This window comes from Abramis brama, assembly GCF_963993115.1.
Source record: "Abramis brama genome assembly, chromosome: 7".
In the NCBI taxonomy this organism is placed as follows: domain Eukaryota; kingdom Metazoa; phylum Chordata; class Actinopteri; order Cypriniformes; family Leuciscidae; genus Abramis; species Abramis brama.
The window spans coordinates 22144908-22161182 of NC_139969.1; the positions used below are offsets into that span (position 1 = coordinate 22144908).

The 16275-nt window shown below is 38.0% G+C and overlaps 2 protein-coding genes across 2 annotated transcripts; one reads left to right on the plus strand and one right to left on the minus strand.

The window, feature by feature from the left end:
- Nucleotides 1-5653: 5653 nt before the first annotated feature.
- Nucleotides 5654-10241, plus strand: nceh1a (neutral cholesterol ester hydrolase 1a). The gene is made up of 5 exons (XM_084118895.1): nucleotides 5654-6414; nucleotides 6944-7169; nucleotides 7308-7377; nucleotides 7459-7630; nucleotides 8708-10241. The coding sequence occupies exons 1-5, from the start codon at nucleotides 6274-6276 to the stop codon at nucleotides 9323-9325; spliced, it is 1227 nt and encodes a 408-aa protein (XP_083975021.1). The 5' UTR covers nucleotides 5654-6273; the 3' UTR covers nucleotides 9326-10241.
- On the minus strand, nucleotides 10241-15588 carry msl2a (MSL complex subunit 2a). The gene is made up of 2 exons (XM_084118894.1): nucleotides 14633-15588; nucleotides 10241-13327 (listed from the first exon to the last, which is right to left on the minus strand). Exons 1-2 carry the CDS (start codon nucleotides 14772-14774, stop codon nucleotides 11865-11867), a joined length of 1605 nt encoding a protein of 534 aa, XP_083975020.1. The 5' UTR covers nucleotides 14775-15588; the 3' UTR covers nucleotides 10241-11864.
- Between the last annotated feature and the right edge of the window lie 687 nt (nucleotides 15589-16275).

Genomic DNA, 16275 nt, shown 5'->3' on the forward strand with positions numbered 1-16275 from the left:
TGTAAACATTCAACTAGTAGCCTATACATGCGTGTGCGTGTAAGACATTTGGACGACAGCTGCAAGTTCTAACTCTTGTCGTGTTGATTTCGGAGACAGGAATGTCAGCTGCATACCTCTTTATTTGCCGGAGATGAAGAACAAAAGCAATTTGTGTGTGTGTGTGTGTGTGTGTGTGTGTGTGTGTGTGTGTTCTCAGCCTACTGCGGATGTAGTAGGGATGGTGGAACACCCTCTCTGGTAAAAATGAAAGCAGATGTGCACAGGAGAGCTTCCGTAATGTGTACAATGCGATGTTTCCTTGGCATTACATAAGAAGAAAGAATATTTTCTGCAAAAAAGTTGCAGAACTTTCAGATGGAATTGTGAAACTTATTGGAGAAAACAAAAACAAAGCCCTAAAACAAACTCTTCTTTCATCCCAAACCATTATGACTATGTGAAACACAACATATATATTTTTTAAATGTCTGTTTTGTGAAAAGTCAGAGGTGTCTAATTGAGTCATACTACTGAGTCATAACTATTAAAAAATAGTATGCCATAAAAAGTAATGACAAAAAGTAGAATAGTTGATAATTGATATAGTAAGTCATTTTAAGTTAAAAACTCAGAATTATGACATAAAAAGGTGAAATTATTAAATAAAATATAAATTTTGACAAATGTCATAATCATGACTTTTTATCTCATAATTGTCATAATTATTATTTACTTGGACTTTTTCTCATAATTTGTCATAAATATGATTTCTGGGGTCAACTATTTCTTTAAACAGTGTAGGGACCAAAAAAAGGAGTCCTCTGTTTGGACTGGAGCTCATAACTGTCATAATTTTGAATTACCAAATCATTTCTTATGTGGCAGAAATTGTCTTCCAAATGAGGGAAAGTAATTGATGAATTTTCATCTTAGCGTGAACTGTCCTTTTATTTCAACATTACAGACGTGTGTAGGTGTGTACATAACATAATATCTGTAAAACATATTTAAGAAACGTGAACACTTTGCAATGTTTTTATCCATATTTAAGGCTTTTTGTTAAGAGTTGGGAATGGGATACATCAAGTCTACATCTGTATTCAAATATGAAATGCCTGTTTGTACAAGTTCGTCATGACTTGAATCAGAAGACAGGTGCAGGTTAGCGTGGCTTGGTTGTGACGCCTGAGGGCTATTTCTACATGTTTTTAGATTTTTCAAGACAGTGTCATGCTCGGATTTCTCTGAGATGATCCTCTGAGCTCTGTTCCTTCCTTTATATGTTTACATTTTTAGAACTTTAATTAAAGCTGCTACATGAAGGTTCCAGGTACATTTTGTACATTCTTAATGAGCTAAATATCCATAACCATGACATAATGTGGTATTTTAAGATTTGCAATTCATTTTCAGAATTAATTTACAGCTCTAATCCATTTCCAGTCAAATAGTCCATGATTCCTTCATTTCCGCACGTAATTACTAGAATCCTGGTGCTATGGAAACTAGCTGTCTGCATGTGTGACAAAACAACTGCCTGTATGGATCTCAACATAGTGCTGCTGTTAAATGCTTTCATGCTCCTAAAATAAATTACACAATAAAGTTTTAAGTCAAGTCAAATTTCAGTCTTTGGTGATTATTATATGACTTGGAAAATGTATGGACTAGATTTTATAACACTTTTATAGTGACCTTTTTGGAGTTAGAAAAGCAGCTCAACATCTCCTTTGGAATTTCCCAGAGGAAAGAAAGTCATGTTTGCAAAGTAAATGATGACAGAATTTAAATTTTGGGGGTCAACTATTCCTTTAAACATTGGTGAGGCCTTAAAAGATCCTTAAAAGCCTTAAAAGACCTTACTCATGGGTCCTCTGTGTGGAGCTTGGATCGCATATTTTATTCCTCTGGGACTCGAGAGCTTGGTGACTCTGTCAAAGCAGCTGATAGGGGTATCAAAGAACTTTAATCTCAAAAACTAATTAAAGTCGCTCTGCTTTGGATTAGCACAGTAAGGGCCTGGACAAAGGAGTCTTTTGACTTTTAAGGACTTTCTCTGACTTCATCTGTCCTCTCTTTTCTCTCAGATGGAGCAGCAGTAAATGAAGGCTGGCTGATGTTTCTGTGCTGATTGGGGCCAGCAGTGCAACTCCAGCCCAGAGGAACATGCTGAGAGATGATGTCATTGTGAGTAAGACAAGTCTCTCGTTTAGGGTGTATAAAAGATGCCCCATATGGAGAAATAAGCCTCCTGTTTTTTTGTTTTTTTTTCCAACAAGCTGTTCAGAGGGCCGAGTGTTACTGATCCAAGTAACACCATGTGAAGGGAATTATTCAGAGCTTTTTTTTTCTCTCTAGCTGTCTCACATCTCTTCTCATGGGTGTTTCCCTGGATTTGTCTTCCATGGATTTGCCATTATCCATTATCAAAGCTTATAAAGCAAGAGTCTTTATACAGTTGTTTCTTCTATTGATGTTATACAGGGTGTAGGTGTTGCTCCCTGAAAGGGTGTAACAACCCTTTTAAATTTTATTGTCATGCAATTATGTGATTATTTTTTGTTAAAAAAATATGTATGCATTTTCATAATTTAATTACATATTTCAAGTATAAAAAAAATATATAAAACATATATTCATGAAAATCATGTTGCCACGCTTTTAAGGTATTAGAGAGGATTTTCAAACCTTTAGATGTGATTTAATTTGTGGAAAATTATTCATTAATTCTACTCTTATATCAGTCATTTAAAAACAAGTTTCATTGTAAGATGTTTGTGTATCAAGATGCCATGTCTCATTTCAGTCTATGCGATCTTGACACTAACCTCACAAAATCTGATTTAGCTCAGTCAACCTGTGAACACTGAGCAAATTTTGGAGCCAAAGAACAGCCTGAAAAGGTCACTGTCCCCTTGCTGTATACCTTTCACCAGCAAGAACCCTGCAACCCTGTCCGAGGACAGGACAGTAATGGTATGAACCGGGGATATGAAGCCTCCAGACATCCAGCATTTACCTCTGGTAAGAGGAGCCTCGGGTCCATCCAATAGCTCTATAATACTGCAAACCTGTGGAGATTTGGTATATAGAATATGGGGTAACCATATTCTTCAAAATATCTTCTTTTGTGTTCAGCAGAAGAAAGAAATTCATACAGGTTTGGAACAACATGAGGGTGAATAAATGATGACAGAATTTCCCTTATTGGGTGAACTATCCCTTTAATATTATAAATCTGAAATATTTCTTACTCATTTTACTCTTTTTCTGTTTTAAACAAAACATAATTTTGTTCTAATTTTGTTCATAATTTTGTTCTTTCTTCTACACTTTTCTCTTTTTCCCAGGTTTAAAATAGATTTGAATATGACTGAATAATTATGGTTACACCAAAACAAGTTTTTTAGGGTTGGGTCAGGTACCTTAAGATAACAACTGCACAGTGTGGTCTCTAGCTTGTTATTTATGGTATAATGAATGTCTAAACAAGCTCAACCTGGTTAAAGGTGGTAGACCCCTTTGGCTAAACTGGCTGGAACCCATAACCAGTTTCCATGTTCAAAAAAACAGCCTGACCACATTAAGCTGTATAACCCGGTTTTTCTAGCAAGGTAAACATCATGTTAGTCATAGCTATGTGTCCACACCTTCAGAGAAGTGACTCCCATGATCATTTGTGGGGCAAATAACTTAAATGTCATCTCAAAAGCGAAGATGAGCAGTGAAACGACCTCAAACAACAAGAAATAAGCCCAGCTGTAACAGCTGAATTTTCACATGACATTTTGTGTTTGAGAGGTTAGAGGTAAGAACAGTCTTCTTTTGTCAGAGTTGAAGATTGAAAATTCCCATTTTCATGCGTAAATGTCAACATAGGTGCAGCCAGCTGATCTTTTGAGTGTTAAACCAAACTAATTTTATTTTATCATTTTTTAGATTTAGGAATGATCACTCTGAAATTAAATGTCTTTGATAGCATGGTGTGAAGACCACTGAAACCCAGTGAGCACGTGTTTAGCATCATTCTGCTTTTTAGTGCTTTAAAAACCTCCTATAATCCTGTAGTCATAAAACTTTTGGTCTCATTATAATTATTTTCACACAACAGATGGTTTCATTTAGCAATGTTTCATATCTCTCTGATTTACTATAGATGCTGCCACAGGCTAACAGTACTCTCAGTGCTAGCCATATGCTAGCTATCCCAAAGAAAACTGGTTTCATAAATGATCTCAGAGTTATAGCAGTGCTGTTTGTCTGTAAATTACTGAGAACTTTTTCTGGTTTAGTTTTGCCGAATTTGGCAACTAACAGCTTCTTCGGTTCAACGTCACTCCATCCTTGACGTCTCTTCAGAATCAGTAGATATTTCCAAAGTTCGAAGTCATTCAGCAAAAACAAACAGTTGCTAGCCGCAATTGTCTTATAATAAGAGTGGAGGGATGATAGAAAATGCAGAAACAACAGTTATGAAGACCAAAGAGACAAATGTATGACAGAAACCCTTGCTGCTTTTTCCCCCTGAATTGGCAGTCCTCGCTGAGCTAGCCGCAGTCTTTTTGCAATTACAGTAATCACTGCACAGAAGTAACAAAAATCCTGAATGGCTAGGGATGGTTTCGACAGAAGAGCTCAGCGCACATGCAATGCATGCATGGACTGTGGTGAGGAGAGATTATAGTAAACGTCAAACCTACCATTAGAACCTGTCTGGTTTTCTACTCAACACAGACCTTACTCACTTGGTATATGCTAAATATGTAATTTTTGTGACATAATCCATTTCGTCAGCTGTAATGAAATGCAACATAAGATACATTTGTGAGAGCACTTTTCCAGGACACTACTACTTTATTATAAACTAAGCATCAACGTTGTGCTGTCAATAAAGATATTTATTTACCATGGTAAAACATGGTAAATAATAAAAAATGATGGTTTTACGTTGGTTAATGCTTTGTAAAATATTCTCACAATTATGTAAATCAATCAAAATGAATTGGCTTGATTATAGATTAAAGTGCGATATTTATATATACACTCACACACATTTTATATTTGATTTTTATTTATGTAGATATTATGTTTTAACATTAATTATTAATATTTTGTTTTTATTAAAATATATAAATATGTCTAACCAAACTAATTATCTTTATCATCATCACATCACATGTAAGTGGTCATACAGTATGAATATTTTTCTCATAACAATAATGTCCCCTAGTGGAGGACATTTGACATGACTGCTGAAGTCAAACTGAGTAAAACTTACCTAATGCCACTGAACATTATCAGCTTAAACATTTATTAAAAAAATATATAGTCTTAACCGGATTGCTGATCTCAAAAATAAAGTTTGTATTAAAAGCATGAAAAGAAATTGCTATAGATTTTTGCCTAACTTCTTCCCCCAAAGACCTCATCAAAAATGTATTTAAATTACCTCCTTAGTGAAAATGAATATGAATTAAACAAGGTATTACATACACATACCCCTGGTTTCACAGACAAGGCTTAATATAGTCCCAGACTAATATGCATTACTGTTGAGCTGTTTTAACTGAAAGCAACTTGCACTGACATATCTTAAAATATTTCACTGCTATTGTTTTGTCTCAAGATACACACCTTTTTTTTTTTTTCTTTTTTTTTTTTTTAGGCACATTTATAAAAGCCAATTACATGCCCTAATTGAACTAAAGCCTAATCCTGGCTTAATCTAAACCCCATCTGTGAAACGGGGACTTTGTCACTACCCTAGTAGTCGCCTATTTCACCTTTTTTCACCTTTGTTGCCATTGGCTTTTGTCTTGCTTAGTTGGGGACATTAAATTTTCATTTTAATTTAATATTCAACAATAATATTGATCTGCCTGCATTGACACCAGAACTGAACTGAGCAGGATGATGACTAATCACGGTTTTCTCCAGAACGGCTATATAAATGATAACATAACTTTTTTACAACAAAAATGAAACATCACTGAACTTACTTAAACTGGACTGTGATGCTATTTTCTACTGGAAACAAACTTTGTAGCATTATTTTCCTGTTATCTCTGTAAAGCTGCTTTGAAACAATCTGTATTGTAAAAAGTGCTATATAAACAAATGTGACTTGACTTTGTAAGCACAGTATGCAAAACTACATTTCCCAGAATGCTGTAGGATTATCCACAGGAAGTAACAGTAACATCAAAAAAAAAAATATTTGTACAATTGCACAATGTTATATTGTCTAACCTCCTGATAGCTCCAGAGAGAAGGGCAGAGAGACATCACTTCATGATGAAGTTGCTTTGCGGTTTTACCTTGTTATTAGCCGTTGCTGTTGCCTATTACATCTACATCCCATTGCCTAGGGAAATCCCAGAACAATGGAAACTGATGGTGCTGGATGCCACATTTCGAGGAGTTGTGAGTATGGTAAGTATCACACTTTAAACAGTCCACCAGGTGAATTAAGGAAAGGAACATTCTGATTGGCTGGAAATATGTCTATATTCCATTCTCAACTAAAATAAGACTTTTTAACAGAATCAAAACAACAATAATAAAAGTTTATACCTGCTTTGCTATTACATTTAAGCAGAATATATTCCTCATTTAATGATTTTTGCTTTTAGTATATAACATCTCAGGGTTATTGATATATACTGCATGATATAAAATAATTAGCATAAAACTTAGACACATCCAGTATTTGATATTAATAGAGGAGCATCTGTTTTTGAAGAGACGTGACCTTGATTTGCCTGTTTGATGAACTTTGACCAACTTGGCACAACTGTAGATAATACCCAAGGGTAGAATGAAATGTTCTCTATTCTCTGTCTTCATGAACTTTTCTCTCTTTTTCAATGCACCAAAAATATCATGTGAACTGCATTTCAAAACCATAATGAGGGGAACGGTTAGTTCAGATCACTGTTTTCTGACCTTGTTGTTTTTGTAGGGAGATGTTGCTCACTCACTGGGTTTGAGCCATAGTGTCCACGTTATCAACTCCGCCATAGTCAATTTCGAGAGTTTGGTGCCGATCACAAACCAAGAGATCCAGGCTGAAGATATCCTGTTTGATGGGGTACATGTGCGTGTATACCACCCTCCTGGACGGGAAGAAAAGCTGAGGAGAGCAGTTATGTTCATCCACGGAGGTGGATGGGCCTTGGGTGCTCCAAGTATGTCCGAATGTTACTTTATTAACCATTATACACTTTTCATGATAAATCAGGTAGCAGGAATCCCTCTGTCCTATTTTGACATTCATGGGATTATGTGTGAGTTTTGTTTTCATGTGACTGCTTATCTGCCATCAGAGTTGGGGTCATATGACAGTCTCTGCAGACAGATGGCAGCTGATCTGGATGCAGTGGTTGTGACGGTGGAGTGAGTATATACTCGCATTCATAGGAAGAGAAAAATCATCTATGGATTAGATCAGCCACACTGAGTGTTCATTTTGTGCAGTTATCGCATGGCTCCTGATGTGCACTTCCCAGTGCAGTATGAGGAGTGTGTGCAGGCCGCTAAGCACTTCCTGAAGCCTGAAGTGCTGGCGAAGTACTCGGTCGATCCAGAGCGAGTGGCAGTGTGTGGAGACAGTGCTGGAGGGAACCTGGCCGCTGCAGTGGCTCAGCGGGTACACTTCCACTTTTATTGCCCTCATTTTAGGTCATATTGTCTGTTAAAGGGATAGTTTATACAGACATGAAAATTCTGTCAGTGTTTGCTCACCCTCATGTTGTTCCAAACCTGTATGACTTTCTTTTGTGGAACACAGAGGAAATGTAAATAATTGTTCTGATCGTATGAACGGGGACTGGAGCTTTAAGCTTCGGAAATTGAAAAAAACACCACAAGTATCATAACTGTTGTCCATAAAACTTATAAGCTTTATTTCATGATGTCCAAAGTCATACGATAGCTTTGCATATTGTTTTTCATAAAATTCATTAATTTTTTTTTTTTTTAATCTGATGTTTTAACCACTGTTACTGGATCACTGAGAATCGAAGTAGTGAAATAAATCTCTTGACTGAGTAAACAAGTTTTGTTTACTCAGTCAAGAGATTTATTGAAAAGAAAGGATTCATTCAGACCGTGATCATAAAAACTAAAAATTATGGCAAGAAATTTGCCATAACTATGACTTTTTATGTCATAATTATGACAGTATCTCATAATTTCGACTATCTCATAATTGACGCTGTATCATCATTTCAACACGATGATGACAATGACAGTATCTAATAATTGACGCTGTATCATCATTTCGACTTGATTATGACTTTGTATCTCTTAATTATGGCTTACTATCTCATAATTTAGACATTGTTCGTAGGCTATGTGGTGGAAATGGGCTACATATGGGTGACTTAAGAAGAAATATTTTAGATTATATTATATTATTTTTAGGTGAACTATTGGTGCGTTGTCAGAAGATTCGGACCTGTAAAAAGCGTTCACGTCCTCGTAGAACTCTTAATTGCAACTTGTAAACTCGGAATTTTCAGAGAACTCTGACTTGTTCCACGTGACCGCTGCAGATTCATTTTGGTGTTGATAGAAAAGCAAATTCCGAGTTCGTAAACAGCTCCGAGTAGAACGTCATGTTTTGTCGTGAATGCAGCAGCTTCCTTTAAATGTAACAAACTGTTGGTTCAGTTAACCTTTGTGGTTGCGGTAATCAACCTGCATTTTTGTTTTCTCTCACTAGATTGGAATAGACAACAGTTCTTCTGTGAAATTCAAACTGCAGGTCTTGATTTACCCAGTGCTCCAGGCGCTAGACTTCAACACAGCTTCCTATCAACAAAACCACAATGTTCCCATCCTGTATCGCAGGCTAATGGCTCGTTTCTGGCTGGAGTACTTAGACGCCGACCCTGACCTCATGCACTCCATTATGCTGAACAAACACACAGCCCAAGACCAAAGCCTGCTGTCCTTGAATCGTTCAAAGCTGAACTGGACCAATCTCCTCCCCAAACGAGTGATAAAAGATTATAAGCCTGTTTTCCCGCTGACTGGCTCTCCTAGTATCTTAAAGGACGTACCGGCATTATTGGATTCCAGAGCTGCTCCGTTACTGGCGAGCGACGAGGTTTTGCGCAAGGCGCCACGTGCTTACATTCTGACCGGCGAGCACGATGTTTTGAGGGATGATGGGATGATGTATGCGCGCAGGCTGGAGCTGGCAGGGGTCTCTGTCACTAATGACCATTACGAAGATGGTTTCCATGGCTGTGTGAGCTTTGCTTTCTGGCCCTTACACTTCTCTGTGGGAATAAGGGCAGTGCACAATTATGTTGCTTGGCTTGACGAACATTTGTAGGTATTCGACTTAAATGTGAGAAGACGTAGGCTAGGCTACGTCTAAAATGCGTCTATTATTAGGGATTTCCACATTTCACATTGTGATGCTTTCTTTTGCAGCATGACATGGTATATATTGTAAATCAACAAACTGAAACTGTATAATGTCTTTCAAATAATGACTAACACATTTAAGCATTTTTCTAAACTAATGTACTAAGAACCAAATGACAATGGAATTTCTCTTGAAAATATATATACTAACATCATTAATATAGGGCCTACAAGTAGGTGTACAGAACGTTAAAGTATTCAAATTATACTTAGCCTACATTTCGTCTTTACTACTGCATTCACCAAACAGAAGTCATATATCACCATACATTTCATTACATTTGTGCTAGACTTTCACTCCAAAGACCTGCAATTAACTGAGTCATATTTCTACTGTGAAACACTGAGTGAATAAAGTAGGAACTTGTATTGAAGCTGCAATAAAAATGTAAAAATATTATGCCTAGTTGCATTAGTAATTCAAGAAAGCACAACATTGTGGCGTTTCAAATATTCTCACATTATTGAATAACGATGAGAAAAACTGCATTTATGTTTGCTGTTTTATGTTCCTTTCATAAGCAGTTTGTTGGAAGTAAATATATAGTCGTAGTTCTACGCCTTTTGGATAATTGTGCTAATCAAGGTCCTTCTAACCTCTACATTTATAAGGAAAAACATTAAAATGTCAACATGAAAATATGTTGGGTATAAGGATAATTTCATAATTTAAATATTAAACTGGAATTAATATATAGTAACAATGTTGCCCTCTAGCGGCTGAAATGACGTACATCAAAGCTAGGCTTAAACAAAATAGAAAATAATTTGTGCTGCATTAGACATAACTTTCATAACACATGACACAACACACCGTTTTGAAAAACAAGAAATAAAAAACTATAATTTATTTTTGTTGCTTTCTGCAATTTTCATTATTTCATTGTGGCAGTGAATAAACCAGCAATAATAAGAGGTTCTCCAGTAATAATAATAATAATAAAAAAAAATCAATAAACTAAAATCTGAGAGTTCAAGTAATGACCATTGAAAAGCAAAGGGAGGAATAAAACGACGCTACCAAACTATAAGTTTTGAAAATACAACACAATATCCCACTAAGATCCAAGACTCAACTAAGAAGATTTTCATTATTTGGTCAAAGCCCTACTGATAGTGTTTTCAAGCATATTTAAGGACACAGATGAAGCACTGCCTACCCTGCTTCATTACATAAGACATGAAACGGTGCAGTGTAACAGTAAAGATGTGTTCACTGACCTTTCTCAACACATACTTCTAGTTTTGGTCCCTAAAACAGGAATCACAACACAACTGCAAGACAAACACAACTAATCAGGATCAGAGTAAAGAGGCATCAATGGGTGCTAAAAGGTGCTCAGGCATACATTTAAACAACAGAACATTTTGAAATACTCGTTTACATCAAAACAAATATGATGCCTTCGAGTGGGGAAAGGGTTTATAAGATGGTTCTCTCTCATTTCGATTCTCATATTGCTTTTAAAATTATCACTGCCTTGAATACATTCTCAGGTGACACACTGAACACTCTTACATTCACTTGTTTCAGAAATCTTTGTAGATCTTCTACTGATGACACAGCCAGCTCTGTCTGAACTAACAATGAACAATAGTGAGGATAAAATAAATCAGCAACTCTCAAAATTGGAGGAACATTTCTGTCATGACATATTTGTGCTTCATTATCCTTATAAAACCGCTGACAAACGTGGAATTTGAACATCTTTCTTTCAAAGCTTGAACATGACGAATAAAAAGTGACATAGCACTATTTTCTGTAAAAAAAATAAGGAACCATCTACTGAACAAAAAAATAAAATAATTCAATATCCTGATGGGACATCCCTGTCCTATAAATGAAAGTCAAAATGACACAGGAACTGATCACTACAGCAACCAGAAAAGGTGTCTAAACCCATTAACACTATTGGGACTAAGTGCTACATTTTTCACCATAAGAAAGTTTTTTACATTACAGATAGCAGTGTATAATTTTACCTTCAATGAATGTTTAGATGCAATATATTCATATTTATATATATTTAAAAATAAATGTAAAAAAAAAAGAAAAAAAAAGACAATGTAAACAAATGTTAATCACTGAATAGCTTTGGGAGAGTTTATAATGAGCCATACGTGTAAGCAGACAAATGTATCACAAATAAATGTGAAATTCATTTTAAGGTTTGGGTCATCGACCATTTAAAGAAAAAAAGCAGATGTTTATCAGATCCTTAGTTCATTGTGATTACAACAGTCATGCAGAGGCATACAGTTCCTTCAAAATAAAAACAAAATATGCCATAAAGCTCAACTTCACAGTAACTTTCTATTACAGCAGTGTGTGCGTGTGTTTGATGGTAGAGGTTGAACATGAAAAACCACAGACAAGAGTTTTGGCAAACAATTTCTGTTCGAATCGACCACTGTTAAGAGAGAAATCAGTAGCAGGACAGCCATCAACAGTCAAAATGCATCTCGAGAGCATCTTCAAAACTCTGGTCCTCATCGGCGCTGGACGCGAGGAAAGAGGCCATGGGCGAGCCCGCGGACAGGCTGAGGACTCCAGCAGCGTTCGTGCCAGCGTTTCTGACCGAAATGCTGGTGAGGTTAATGCCGAGAGTGAGCCTGGTCTGCTCCAGGGCTTTTTCAGGCACGGCAAAAGCCTCGAGCTTCTTCTCCCCGTTGGCCATGTACGAGTTCTGGCAGCCCCTGCAGATGCAGTCCAAACAGGCCTTACGGTTGGAGTAGCAGGGGCACCTTTGACCCCTGCAGGTAAGAACACTTGGATTCTGGGTGGCTCGTCCACACTTGCAGCCTTTTTTCTCTTGTGTCTTTTTGTATACCACTTTAGGAGGCTGGCCGGGCAACACGCTAGCCGAGAGCAGTCTGTCCTTCGCCTTGCCCTTCGCCTTCGGGACGGCCACTTTAGACTTGACCTGAACCTTCTTATTAGCCAGGTCTGTGTTTATCTGGATATTTTTCGTTGAATCCAGCATGGCCTTGTTGACCTTCAAAACGCCTCCATTAGTGACCACGACAGGCGGCGGGGAGGGTGCTTTCGGTTCAAATGCTGTTTTCGACGGAGCTGTGGCCGCTACCGATGGCCCCTGGATGAGGCTGGTGATGGGCAGAGGTTGGAGCATCTCGCGGTCACTCTCAGAGCGAGAACGCTTTCGGCTCAGGCGCACTTTTCTGTGGGCTGCGGCGAGGCACGTCAGGCCCGTCTGAGGCTGTGGAGGGTGTCCTGGCGTAAGGGCGCCGCTGGTTTGTGAGTGCTGACATAGCTCTGCTGCTGATTTAGTCAGTTCACAAGACACCTCCTTGCTCTTAATGTCAGATTTAAGGTCCTCTAGGATGCTCGTGTTCTCCGCACTGAGGTGCACGGATTCAGCGCTTTCGTCTTGACTAACTTTGCACTTTACAGCGTTAACAGTGACGGTACCCATGTGTAGTTCTGAGTTAGATCTCAGAGGTTCGTCGGCACTGACAGGCTCGGGGGCCTCTAGCTCAGCTGGGATCTGCTCAGAGGGTTTGTCAGAGACAGTCGGTTTGATGTCAGCAGAGTTTTCTGAGTCGGTCTCCGTTTTGAGATGAGGAACATATGCAGTGTCTTTGACAGAACAAAACTCTTCTTGTTCCTGCTTCACCCCCAACACCTCTTCCAGCATCTTCTTGACCTCAGCGTAACCTTTGACCCCCAAGGCACTCTGCTCTGTCATGACGCACACCGAGACACACTCGCAGAGACTCCTGTAGCAGTCGATCAGAATCTGGAGCTGTTTATTCTCCTCAAATTGCTCATAGTCTTTACACCAGCTGCAGGATGGCTTCAATAGCATTTTCTTGCCTTTGCAACCCTTGCAAACACAGTGCTGGCAGGAGGAATCTTTTGGAGCAAGCGGCTCCTGAAGCAAATTTCCTAGATGAAAAGAAAAAAATAGATTCATTTAAAACAATTGAGCATAACAAAATAACATCATGTAATATTCCGTTCTATAGAGTGCAACAGATGGGTTATGCGAGTAAAAATCCCATTAATTTTCTACACAGGGAAATTTACTTTTAATGATAACTTATAAACCATTAAAGACAGACCTGGGAGCTATGAGGTTGTTAATCGATGGTAAATGCTTTTGTTGAAGCCATTAGACCGCATTATTTCAACTTATATTTAAAGGATTCTATTTAACGGCTGGAATTCATTGTGAAAAACTACATCACCCATGATGATTCTGCAAAGAAATCTCCACCAATCAGGGAATCAATCTATCTATCTATAGATTGTTAATATAACAATGCTCCTATATATCTAGATAGATAGATTTATATATATAAATCTTTAATTGATTAGTCTTATATTTCTCCATTGTTTTTAATTTGATTATATCATTCGAAGTGATTCATGGGATTGATATATTTTTCCTTCATTAAAGCAGTTAAGTATGCAGTCTTGAAACTTTTTTGCTTTAAATCAAAGTTTGTAATGTTGTGATTCACTTTGTCACAGGTTGGTTTGGTTCATGACCTATAAATCTTTAAAATAACTTTTTAGAGTTAAATAAATAAATGGGGGGAAAATGGGACATTTAAATAATAAACCAAGAAGTCCATGTGGTGCTCACTGCAGAGCCAAATGACGTCCAGCTCCCCACTCTGGACGTCATGGGTGGAGCTTGACGAAGTCCAGCCCCACCCCTGTGGATCTAATCGGTGGAGGGATAGTTATGGGTAGGGTTATGGTGTGGTTGGACCAGAGGGGGAGCTGGACTTCACGCTCCACCCATGGCTCTGCAGCAAGCAGACTCTCTGAAAAAGCCCTGGAAGCCCTCAAAGCGTTCCTGGATGCTGATTGGTTGTTACAGCTCTCCATCATATCACTGCGCAGAACCCACAGAAGAGCTCTCTCTCTTTTTTTTTTTTTTTGCGTAACAACGTTGTTGTGCCCATGGCCATAGATATGAATATATCTATGATTATGCCACGGACTATATGTTCTAGTGGAAGAACGCGACTCAGTTTGCTTAAAATATGTTTGAAATACTTTTATTAAGCAGTAACCCTTTAATAAAATCAATAACAAACTCGAGTCTGCGCTGTATATTCTGAAACGGCTAACGTTACTTCGCTGCCCGTGATGCAACGTTATTTAGCCGTGACTATATCCAAAACATAGCACGGCCTCTCGTACATTGCTTAACGTTAGTTTTAAAGGCAAGTTACTCACCACAGACCAGGCAGGATAGGGAGTCTCTAAAGAAAGGCAGGACGTTGAACAGCCCTCCGTATGTCTCCGGATCCTTCGGGTCGCACTGCAGAAGAGAGCGACACGCCGACACGTACAGCGCGGTGGCGTTTACCGGGTTCATCTCAGCGACTTCAGTCAATAGCAGGACAAGAGGAGCGGGCTGATCAGCTACTGAAAGCGACCGATGAACTGACTCCCAAAGCAGAATAACTGGGAGAACACAATCAACCAGGCTTGACCCAACGCCTCAAACAAAGAGTGTAATTTGACATGACTCGCAAGCAGATGAGCGGCTTTGAGTCGTCTGCTTGTTAACATGTCAATGTTTAGAGGATCTCCCAGAGTCGGTCAGCCCGGCTGCTGTAAGCGATGTATAGCACAGACTATAGTCTGACTTCCATTAGTGTCAGATCCCGATTAACGTTACCTCAATATGAAGAGCGCGGCACGTTTGTGATAAAGTACACAGAGATGAAGGACTGGGCGATAAACAGCATTTTAGAGAGAAACACAACAGGCCCGAGGTGTAACGTTAGAGTCGGCGGCACGAGCTCTGCGAATAATCCGTCCACAAATAACAATTGGAAAAACAGAAGACAAAAAATCCGTTGCACAAAAAGTATGATCCTTGAAATTATCAACCACAGCGGTTATTTACAGTTTAACTGAACAGACCACACAGTCCGCTTGCTTGCTAGTTCGCTAACGTTAGCTAGCTAATACAGACTGCACTTTTCTTCGGGTTGTTGAATAAGAGAGCTTTTCTCACACTAACGCGTGCGATAGACTCCCGTTTGAGCGATTTGTTTATATAGTATTCAACTGAATTCCCTACTCTGCAAAATATTCCCATACATTAGCCCGTGCTAGAGCCAGTTGCTTATTATTCCTCTGTTAACTTTTGCATCCTGAGAGGAACAATACCAAACAAGAGTAAAAGAGCGCTGGGAATTAAACACGACCTCCAGTAAGTACTGCCCCCTAGTGTGAGACTGTATAAAGCACACGCTACTACGAGGCTCTGTGTTTTTTTTGTTTTTTATTATTGAACAAGGATTACAGGGGATGCATACCTCACAAAAAAGCACTTAAAAAACAAGAAACTAGAGGTAGAGCAAAAATAATTAAACATACAATAAATTAAGAAAAATAAATCGGCTCTGTGGTTGGTTACACACTGAGATAATTCATTACTGTCCGTCGTAAAATGCCATAACATTCAGCAATACTCAATAAAAATATAATGATGTTGTCAATTTCCTTTATTTATTATTTGATAGTTCTGCCTGTACGCCTCTCACTTTTAAGAGTACTTTGATTTTATAGTAATTTTTTTGTAAAACATATTTTGTAAAATATATATTTTATATAAAATAAAAATATAAAATAAATTATATTTGATTTAATGTAAATTTAAACTTCCATAACTTTTTCATAATTTAATTTTTTGAAGTGCTTTCAGCAATAATCTGCTATTTTTTACCTTTAAAACAAGACCAAACTTGGGTCTATACTCCAAAGCATTCTTGAATTACAACCATTTAAGCTTGAATAGTGCATTTTAATGTCCATTCTCAAAAAGGGGGGTGACAGCTAAGGGGTTAATCTGTCTTTTGGACTAC

What these genes read in the sequence shown, in the direction of transcription:
- nceh1a (XM_084118895.1), top strand. Translation starts at nt 6,274, where the DNA reads ATGATGAAGTTGCTTTGCGGTTTTACCTTGTTATTAGCCGTTGCTGTT. An exon ending in GCAGTGGTTGTGACGGTGGA is followed by an intron (nt 7,378 to 7,458) that starts GTGAGTATATAC and finishes CATTTTGTGCAG; the next exon opens with TTATCGCATGGCTCCTGATG. An exon ending in CCGCTGCAGTGGCTCAGCGG is followed by an intron (nt 7,631 to 8,707) that starts GTACACTTCCAC and finishes TTCTCTCACTAG; the next exon opens with ATTGGAATAGACAACAGTTC.
- msl2a (XM_084118894.1), bottom strand. Translation starts at nt 14,774, where the DNA reads ATGAACCCGGTAAACGCCACCGCGCTGTACGTGTCGGCGTGTCGCTCT. An exon ending in CCTATCCTGCCTGGTCTGTG is followed by an intron (nt 13,328 to 14,632) that starts GTGAGTAACTTG and finishes CTTTTCATCTAG; the next exon opens with GAAATTTGCTTCAGGAGCCG.